The following is a 10,611-nucleotide window of genomic DNA, read 5'->3' as shown; positions in this document are numbered from 1 at the left end:
AATTAGTAAAAAGCGTAAAATTACGTAATTTTTCTTATTTTAATTTGTCCCCACTGTTGTGGACAAAGGTTGGTTTTTAAAATGTTCTTTACAACATAAATGTCTTTATAACCGACAACAAAATGCGATCCATTCTCATAGTAAAACACAATTCTATTTAGACCTCACAAACTCGAAACATCATGTCCATCGTGAGGGGAGTGGCGGGAGTTACCCTCTTCGAGCGGGAGGCGCGCGCTGCTTCTCATGATCTCACACAGGAGTTCCTCACAACACTTTCAACGGAAAGCGCATGCGAACCGTTTGCTAAGCTTTACTTTTCGAGGTAAAATATGACTTACGACTAAAACTTTACCTCGTATCAGGTAATGTGCAGTTTTATTCTGTTTGAGGCTTTTAAATATAGGCTACATCCATCATTACGTTTCTGCTAGAGCTGACCTGAAGTAATATTTTTTTTCCCTGGAACGTTTTTAGTTTAAAATGTTTAAAACTGTCAAATTAAAAGCGTTTCGTTTTATTGTTCATTAATACGTTTATGAGCTGTTAAAATGCCCACTGTTAATGAGTATTTTTTTTGTTTGCAGGATGAATCTGTTGAAAATTATTTGCTCCAACATTATTGTAAGTAATTGTTAGTCCTTATATCCTAATACAATATAGGCTACGTTTGACAATATATTGTTATCAATTCTTATGTTAATATATTATAACAAAACCATATAATTAATATAAATATTATGCTTATTTAAATCAATTAATATTATTAATATATATAATTACAAACCTTCTTTCAAGGTACTCATTCATCACTGCATGGAAAAAGGTAACCACAGCATTCATATGATCTTCAAAGTTTAAAGTTAAATGTAATATGCTTAAAATTTAGATCATCTCATCACGGATGACTGATGTCTGTTATAATCGTCTTATTAAGATGTTAGTATGAAATATGCAATCTGTTACTTACAGAGTCCAAAGGATAGTTTAAGATCACATGGTCAGAATTACAGTCTGTTCACAGTTTGTTACACATAAAGTGTCAAATGCATAAGATGTAAGGCTGTTTGAGTCTAAACGAAACACTCCTGTGTTTACAGTGGAGAGCAAAACCCTGCTTACACATGAGGACTTTTACCCTGAGTACGTGCCAGATCGCCAGCCATGGCTCAGTGCCCGCAAGCTCTGCCTCCAGCGTTCAGGGACCCTAGCGGTGGTGTCCAGTACCAAAGAGATTGAAAAGCTGAACACTTTTCTACGGTCCCTGAATATCACCCAACCTGTATGGATAGAAAGTGCAGGCATGTTCCAAAAAAGTGGTGCGTACCAAAGCCTATGTTTCCCTGCTCATCTCGCATTTACTACAAATGCATTTGTATCTTTCTTTAATAAATATTGCATGTTATTTTCTAAAACATTTCTAGGTCCTCCAGATATATACATGCTGGAATTTCCAGTACGGCCACACCGGAAATCGGCTCGCCTCCGCCATAAGTTCTCAAACATGGAAGCGCTAACGGTTTGCGCTCACCTCCAGCTTGATCCAACTTGCCACGGACTTTCCACAGTCTTCTCATACGCAATAAAGTCATTTATTAAAGAATTCCAACTCCAAGCGCGAATCACAGGGAATGAACCCGTCCAGCTTGCATTGCTGGTGCATGGTTCAAACACCACCTATGTAACAGGCTTTCCCAATGATGCCTCCTGGCACTTTGTATGTGCAAGCTTGGTTGCGAATAGTGGAAAGTGGGGCATCTGGGTGGATGGAACGGTGGTGGGTTCTGGGAATTTCCTCAACTCATTGAATTACATCGGAGGAGATGGCCTTTTCATGATTGGACAAGACCAGGAGACCTATGGAGGCTACAACAGTGGCAAGGCGCTTTGTGGGAACGTTACGCAGCTGTACATGTGGGATCGTTTGTTGGTCGACGCTGAAATCCAAAGCATGGAAAAAGTTTGTTCACCCGTTCCTTCTGGCTTGTTCTTCAAATGGAATGAGTCCGCACTGGAAATAGAGACGTCGCTGCAGACACGCAGAAGGAACTCGCCTTGTCAAGGTAGAGATGGCGGAGGTGGTATTGCGCCCTCAAATCTTTGAGTTATATTTTCCACTTTTCCACCAATGCGAAATTGCGAATACAGCCAAGTTGTGATTGGAAACCTCAGGCTGAGATGGTTGTAAATATTTCATCCATGCGGTAATGTTGAGACCCACCCCTTCGGATCATACACATCCCATCACATGAGTCATGGACCCAGAGTTCCCTATTCTTTTCTGAAGAGAGGACATATGGTCCTTGCAGACTTGGAGAGCTCAAGAACTATGACTCATGGTGACCTCTTAAAATTGGCAGACTAGAAGCAAACTTAGCTTGCTGGCTGTTCGGCAGCCCCAGAGTTCGCTCAAAAGGATCAATTTTCTGCTTAACTATTTTTGGTTCTTGTTTCTTTTAGGTTCCAAGAGCCAACCACCAGACCAACTTATCTCTGGCTTGCATCACAATTTTTCCGTCCTCATGTCTAACAAGGCCTGTGTAACCTTTGACCCTGCAAGTGGGATACTGATTGATGACTCATGTTTGACGCTCAGAGGAAGTGTTTGCCTGTTCCCAAAAGGTGATCACCTGCTTTCGAGTAATAATATTAATATTTTAATAATAAATTACATCTCCATTGGAGACAGTTGGAAAATCGTTTGCGATTTCGTCAGATGTCATTCATCTCATTAGTGTGCATGCAACAACATATCCGATTCATGGACAAATGACTCTTATGAACCTCCCAAGTTAGAATCAGACTGTGAATCGTTCAGAAAAATTGCTCACTGAACTGCAAATCATTTTTCTGTTTTGTCCTATTGAAAACTAACCATGAACCATTGCTGTGATGCATAGTGTTGTGATACTTACATTAGTTTATTCATTCACTGATTGCTCATATGAAAATTTGTAAGTAAAGATTCATTTTAACAATATGTTGTATTTTAGGAGCCAGTGACTTCCTAGGTTTTAGTTTTGTTTTGGTATTTAGTTTTGTTTTGAGCTCTGGCAATGCAATTTCTGTGCATTTTCAACATGTGTGATAATCCAAGTTTTTTCCTTCTTTATTTCAGAGCAGCTGGACTTCTTAGGCTTTCCTGGGACCTCGTTCTTCTCACAAGTCAGCAATGAGTTTCATTCCAAATCTGTGAGTTAGAGCTCAAGGCTGATTTTTATTAGATTCACTATAAACCTCCAGATTTCATGGAGAAATGGCTTCTTAGCATTGTAAATCCATGTCCTTTTTATTTTGAACCTATCCTTCATTTTTTTTTTTAGATCAAAGTATAGTCAGTATTGACACATTGACATATATAATATAACTTGATATTGCATTATCCTTTCTCCACAGAATACAAATGTAACCTTATTCTCTGAGAACGAATTGACTCGTCATATTTTCCTCTTGAGTGCCATATTGACAATTATGGACAGCAATGCAGACATTATCACACGTTCTGATCTCCTGTACCTCATCGAAACCATCGAGAAGGCCGCTCAACTCAACAAAATAGCTGTTCCCACTGAGGTCTTCATTGTCATGATCCGCAATTGCTTGGAACTAGTTAGCAGACTCATCGACCCGGATATGGCTGAACAATGGGAGAATTTGAGAGATCATGGGGTATGTTGTGCGATTGGAGTTGGTTCTACCCTGCTCTTCTGGAACCAAATCCTCTAAAAAAAAAGAAAAAAAGTGGATGGTAACTCTAATGTCAGGTTTATGAGTATGTTTCCTGTATTATCTCAGAATTACCTCGGACCATTGACAATGGTAGAGAACATTGACAAGCTGCTGTGGACATTGGCGGATGAGCTTTGGGCTGAGCACAAAAGCTTTACAGTGTCAACAAAGAACATGGGTACAGTGTTTTTTGCCTCATTTAGCATGACTTGGTAGCATAATCTCAGACCTCGGACAAATAGGAGTCAATATTTGTTTTCTTGAGAGGTGGAGTAATAAAGATAAACCTCTCTTGTCTGTTATTGTATTCAAGCAGTTATTAATATTTAGCCATGGCTACTTTGGTTGTCCCACCATAAAAACCGCATGAGTGTTTGTTATATCGAGAGTCACGAGACTTTTGCTTCCTCAGATATTCATCTGGAGCCGCGAGGGCTGGCGCAGATGAGCTGCGGTATTGTGTTCAAGCCCTCGATCCACGGCGGTCAGTTCAGCGGCCATGATGAGATCCTCATATCAGAGTCAGAAATGCAGAGAGTCTTTTCATTGGGTGAGAATAGGGTAAATTGCTTATTTCTAAAGATAAATGTTGTGATGCGAGCCAGTTTTAAAGAATCTTTATCTTTAATGTTATTTGACAGGCCACAAGGATGTCATGCTTATTTATACCTACTACAGTAACCTGGTAGAGAAGTCGTTCAGACTGGAGGTCAAAACACCCGCTGACCAACAGACCAATGGCAAGAGGTTAGCAAGAGCCTCCTGAATCTCTGCACACCAAATTGAATTGAAATCTTTTAATTATAAATTGCTATTGTAACGCTATCAGGGTTTTTCCTTGGTTCGAAAACGGTCTTTGGTGGCAGCAGACGAACACGCTCATCCACACACACAGTACAAAGAACCCTACCCACATGAACTGCGAGCCCAGTGTTGACAATAAATGCAAAGAAACAGTTTGTAATATTAACTTATCTTATTCATTCATGAAATAAAATATAATCACTGTCAGGTCAGATCATAAAACAAATGTGCTTAGTAACTTTTTACATTTAAATTTACAGATTTTTATGTATGAAATAGTTCTGAGTGACCTCTTTAAAAAGTGGACAACAAAGTAACACATTACATAGGAGTGGTAGGTCTATTTTTTTTTTGCATTTAGCCTACACTCCAAGACTTAGTGCATAGATCATTTGGCATACAGCGTCTTAATTGTTTTGTTCTGTCAATCACTGTCAATCGGTTTCAATCACGCATTTAAATATGGTTGTCAACCCAGAAACTTTGCAATGTGTCGTTAACAGGATGAAAAATGTATATTATATACATAGAGTGAGCAAAGATCACCATTAAAATCACTGAAGCTGTCAATTACAGCGCGAGGTACACAAAGCGCCACTCTTGCGAAAATGAAGCTGTGCAATGAATCTCTTATTGACATCGTGTTTATACTTATAATGAAATGATTTGCGAGCGTGAACTCGCACTCAACAAAGACTTTGGTGTTTTTTGAGTGGATTCTGACTAACTTAAACACCTCTGATTGGCCATTGCGTTCACATGCTCAACAGATATGTCTGTGATTGGCTACATTGCTCAACGCTGCAAAAACACTTTGTAAACCTTTGATGCTCTTCATAGAGCGCTTACACAAACACTCACTGAAGCGTTTGAAAGCAGACGGCTATCAGCGGGTACCGGTACAGCAGAACGGCAGGTATCGTCACATTAAATGATCAAATAAATGTGTGGCTGCCGCCAAAATATTTCCAATGCAGGAAAAACCCTGGTTACTTTGTTCCTTTATTTTTAGGCATCACACTGGTCAGCTAGACACGGCAGTAATCTCAGCGACAGTGCGGGATGTGCAGAGGGCAGAAAATGTTCCCGTCTCCGTCCAGTACACTTTATCCTCTGGAATTGTGGTAAAAAACACTCATATTTGCTGTTTTAAAAATCATATCTTCAAATAACCTCTAACATAGGCTCAAGACAAAAACACAACAAAATTACTAAAACTTTAACTAAAATGAAAACAAAATATTAAAATAAAACTATAATAGTATATCAATGATACTAAAATAACAATGCTCTGACATAGAAAAGTTTATATTTTTCCTTTAGGCAGAGAACTCCAAGCAAGTGACGCCCATCTGTGTCTTTTGGCATATTGAATTCATGTAAGTGAATGTAATCATGTTACAAAACTACTAACTGGTGTTTTGTCGTATTACAGTCTCTTGTTTGGGTCTGATTTAGTGTCTCATGTCCAAAGGGTGGGTCATACAAGTGCTTGGTCCAATAAAGGGTGCAGAGTGTTGCCTTCTCCTCCTGATGTCACATCCTGCTTTTGCAACCACACCACCAATTTTGCTGTCCTAATGAATTATATGGAGCCAGAGGTATGTTTAGAGTATGTGCTTTGAATTGTAACAAATACACACACACACACACACACACACATATAACACACAAGCCTTGCCTTTTCAGAGATTCTCTGACCCAGTTGCCTTGCCATAACAATTTGAGCCTTGTCAAATTCGCTCAGATCTTTATTTTATTGCTTACCATCTAATCTACCCATACCTATGTGGCCTTGTTAGAAGATAAAATTCTCTTCACCTGTGACTGTTCACAATGATTTGGCTTATTAGTGTATATTTACGTCTTAAAAGTCTGAAAAGTGTTTTAAAAGCCATTTAAAAATGATCATTAATCATTATAAAGATAATGTCTTCACTGATTATATTTTCTGTTACACCGCAATCTGTCCAGTAGAGGTCACTGTGAGCTTACAAAAGCAAGCCTTTGGCAAAGCCAAAAGCAAAAGTGATTTTGTATTCACAATTATGTGAGAAGTTCCGCTATAGGAGCAAATACGGTCTCTCATTGATGTCTAGTGCCACTATATAACCATCCAGTGCAATAAGAGTCATCAAACACTCATTTATATATATGGTAGTTAACCTATATCTCCAACAGTTAGATTGAGAGACAGAGTGTGAGGAGTGCAAGATCGTTGTGTTTTGATGGGTCTTTTCCCCGCAGTGGAGTGCTAAAGAGGAGAGCATTTTGACGAAGCTGACATTTATCGGATCCGGAGCCTCTCTCTGCGCACTGGTGGTGACCTTGATGCTGTTTACCGTGTTAGAGTAAGTGGTTTTCACGGATGCACTGCCACGCCAACAGCATATTCCCATCCCATGATGTCGCTCTGGCATCATTTGATTCACTATCTTATCTTTATGACGACTGACTTCTAGTGTTGAGTTCATAAAGGTCATGACATTGCATAACATTTGCTCAAATCACAGTCTGTGAGCTCACAGTCCTCGCGCTTGTCAATAGCGCTCAGTCGTGAGGCTGAACACGTATTGAAAACCACTAATCGGCTAATTAGCGCTCTGTGCCAAATGAGCTCGAAGCCGAAGTTTTATGGTGACATTACGGGGGAGTTAATTAAAGGAAAGAGTCACACAAAGGGAGGTTAATCAGCGCAGTATCAGCCAAGCTGATTTCTTTAAGAGATTTATGGCCTGTTTGCCACTAATCAACACACACACACACACACACACACACACACACACACACACACACACTTCATCTGTTTTACCAAAATAAATACAATTTTGCCTGATTTTTTTTCAATTTCATAAACATTTGCCATTAAATGTATTTGTTTTAACAGCATCCCGAAATCAGATCGCACATCAGTCCACAAGAATCTTTTTGTGTCTCTGACTTGTGCTCAAATTGTCCTTCTCTGCAGTGGTTCTGCTGTTCATAATAAGGTACAATGTTTTTCACACTTTCAACTTTTAAAACTGTTTGTCGATTTTAATTGAATAACTAATTACCAATCAATCAATTATTTCTGTCTCAACAATGTGGTAAGATGCTAAATCATTAATTACATTATTATGTAGCGGTGTTGTATTTTTTTAGTATTATTTGTAGACTGAGTTTTCATTTAAGTATCAGTAATGTTGTGTGCTTTTGTTATTTTTATTAGTTTTATTTTAAATATTGTTGTATAGGTTTAATTCATTAGTCATTTAATTATTTTACTTCAATTACTTATTTATTTCTTATTTAAGGTTTTAAGTTAATTTTTTTTTGGTAATCTACAATGTATCAATTTTAGTTACAATAACAACACTGCTATGTAGAATCAGAATCACAATGTATTCATAATATTAAAGTAATTATCTGTTTAACTTTAGTATTTACCACACAAGGTCATGTGTTAGTCTTTTTACTTTGTTTAAGATGGTCAACTTTGCGTAGTGTCTAACAACACACATCCGCAAGTGGCTTATTGCTTTTTTAAATGTTAGTTGGGGTCATTATACAGAATTTTTAGTCCGGTTTTAGATCAATTACTAAATCGTACCAGCAGTCTGACAGTGCCTTAAAACAACTTTAGTGTTGTTGCCATATTTGGCATTGCGTAAACTGGCGTACGGCCATGTTTGTGTGGCTGTTTGACCTTTTGACCCTTGACTGCCTGCTCTCTGACCTCTGCCCCGTAGGTGGCCTGCACGCTTGTGGCAGCTCTGATGCATTTGTTCTTCTTGGCAGCGTTCAGCTGGATGCTGGTTGAGGGCCTGCTGCTCTGGAGCAAAGTAGTGAGCGTTAATTTGAGCGAGGACCGGCACATGAAATACTACTACCTGATTGGCTGGGGTAATAATTGCATTCCGCCCCTCCGATCTCCTCTTCGATCTGTTGTGGATAGGCACACTTATTGATTGGGTTCAAGAGTACAGGAATGCGGGTTTTGTACTTTATTGTTCCACTGAGTATTTCTATAATTTTCTTTTCACGGTACTTTTTTTTCTTCTTTCTTAGACAAGGAATACTACCATGTCTGTACTATATACTAAGAGCACAAGCATAATTTTCAAGCAACACATTTCATTAAAAAAAAAATTGTTGACAAAAAGATCCAACTTGATTGAGAGTAATAGTGAAAGTAAAGTAAAATAAATGTGGAGTATTTTTTGTTCACAGGTGCCGCCCAAATGCTTTTTGTCCCACTCAGACACCTGTAATGTAGAAATGTCTGTGCTTGAACAGGTCTGCCCGTGCTGATCGTTACCATCACACTGGCCTCTTCCTCTGGGAACTATTCAGCCGATGGCCACTGCTGGCTCAGTGTTCAGAACGGCGTCATATGGGGCTTTGCCGGCCCAGTCATCTTCATTGTTATGGTGTGTCGCTACATCTATTATTATTGTTATATATTTTATATAAAAGAATAATATTAAAAACACACATACATATGACATTTTTGTTATGTATGGTATTTTTTATATAATAATAATAATAATAATAATAAAATAGTACACAAATATATAAAACATGTTCTTTTTTATTTTATTTATATACAGTCAACATTCAAAGTGCATCAAAACCTTTTATCAAAGTTATACATGATTTTTGAACAGCATCCATTCTTGTCTTAGGACATCTTTTATGAACTTTTTTGATCCACTTCAAATGTTGACTACTGTACATATATATATAATAATTATATATGTGTGTGTACATGCATATACACACATATATGCACATATTGTGTATTATTATAATTTTACAAAATGTAATATTTATCATTTTTACATTACATTCTTATTATATAATATATAATAAATACTATTTTAATGTTTGTGTTAATATATATATATATATATATATATATATATATATATATATAAAAAAAACACATGAATACACATATATAATAACAAAAATATGACATTTTTGTTATGTATGGTATTTTTTATATATATATAAAATAACACAAATATATAAAATGTGTTCTTTATATATATATATATATATATATATGCACATATTTATTATGTATAATAATTTTACAATATGTACTAATATTTATACATATATTTTATATTACGGTATATTCTTATTATATAATAGTATTTGTTTATTATATATTTTAATGTTTATACTCTTCTATTATATGCATATATATAAAACATAACAATAATAAAAAAAAATGTTTATTATAAATTACAATATATAATAATTTTGTATATGTGCACTTGTGTATATATGCACATATTGAATATTTATAATGATATATATATTATATATGCTTATTACAAATTCTAATATTTATGTTTATTATATATTTATCATTTGAATAATTATGTTATATTTATACTTAAAGGAGCACTCCGGTCAATTTTAACATTGAGCTCATTTTTTTGTAAATTTGGAGTGCTGTCAATACATGATATGAAGATATTAATAAAAGTGATCTTATTTCAGCCAGCGCACATACCTGTATTTACATCCTGTTTTCGGTCGAAGTCCACAGTAGTCGATTGTCGAGTTCACGCGCATAGTTTAGTTACCTATGATCATACGTGTGAACTCGACAATCGATTACTTTGGACTTCGACCGAAAACAGGATGTAAATACAGGTATGTGCGCTGGCTGAAATAACATCACTTTTATTCATATCTTTCACATCTACTGCAGTCAGATTCACCCGTGTTCACTCTGAAGGAATCACTCACATGGCTGGGCACTTGTAATGACACATCAAGGATGTTAAGAGGCTAAAAGCAGGTTTAAAACTTGCCCCATTGAAGTCAACAGGGTGCAAATTTTAAAAAGAGGATAACACGGTGTAGGCAACACCGATTTTTGTCGTTGTTCTCTGTATTGACACCACTCCAAATTTACACAAAAATGAGCTCAATGTTAAAACTGACCGAAGTTCTCCTTTAATCTTTAATTTGGTGTATGTGTGTATTAGGTGAATATCATGATTCTGACCCGTGTGGCCCTGATCACCATCGCCACAGCCAAGAGAAGATCTTTGATGATGAACAACAGCCCGGAAG

General features: G+C 36.8%; 1 protein-coding gene across 1 annotated transcript in view; it reads left to right on the top strand.

Moving 5' to 3' along the window:
- Positions 1-279: 279 nt before the first annotated feature.
- LOC311085861 (adhesion G protein-coupled receptor D2) overlaps positions 280-10,611 on the top strand; it is a gene marked incomplete at its 3' end in the record, with an annotated part of 45,743 nt that continues 35,411 nt past the window's right edge. The window contains exons 1-19 of the mRNA XM_084118478.1: positions 280-325; positions 588-624; positions 799-826; positions 1,101-1,319; positions 1,425-2,063; positions 2,461-2,622; positions 3,119-3,192; positions 3,397-3,669; positions 3,796-3,907; positions 4,142-4,279; positions 4,371-4,476; positions 5,546-5,657; positions 5,857-5,912; positions 6,008-6,134; positions 6,781-6,884; positions 7,421-7,523; positions 8,265-8,418; positions 8,812-8,945; positions 10,524-10,611. Coding sequence (XP_083974604.1) covers positions 589-624; positions 799-826; positions 1,101-1,319; positions 1,425-2,063; positions 2,461-2,622; positions 3,119-3,192; positions 3,397-3,669; positions 3,796-3,907; positions 4,142-4,279; positions 4,371-4,476; positions 5,546-5,657; positions 5,857-5,912; positions 6,008-6,134; positions 6,781-6,884; positions 7,421-7,523; positions 8,265-8,418; positions 8,812-8,945; positions 10,524-10,611 — 2,665 coding nt within the window. The 5' untranslated portion in view covers positions 280-325; position 588. The remainder of the gene's footprint in view (positions 326-587; positions 625-798; positions 827-1,100; positions 1,320-1,424; positions 2,064-2,460; positions 2,623-3,118; positions 3,193-3,396; positions 3,670-3,795; positions 3,908-4,141; positions 4,280-4,370; positions 4,477-5,545; positions 5,658-5,856; positions 5,913-6,007; positions 6,135-6,780; positions 6,885-7,420; positions 7,524-8,264; positions 8,419-8,811; positions 8,946-10,523) is intronic.

Source organism: Abramis brama (assembly GCF_963993115.1).
Source record: "Abramis brama genome assembly, chromosome: 6".
Lineage (NCBI taxonomy): Eukaryota > Metazoa > Chordata > Actinopteri > Cypriniformes > Leuciscidae > Abramis > Abramis brama.
Note: the sequence above shows the minus strand (reverse complement) of the source record. Positions and strands in the feature narration are given on the sequence as shown.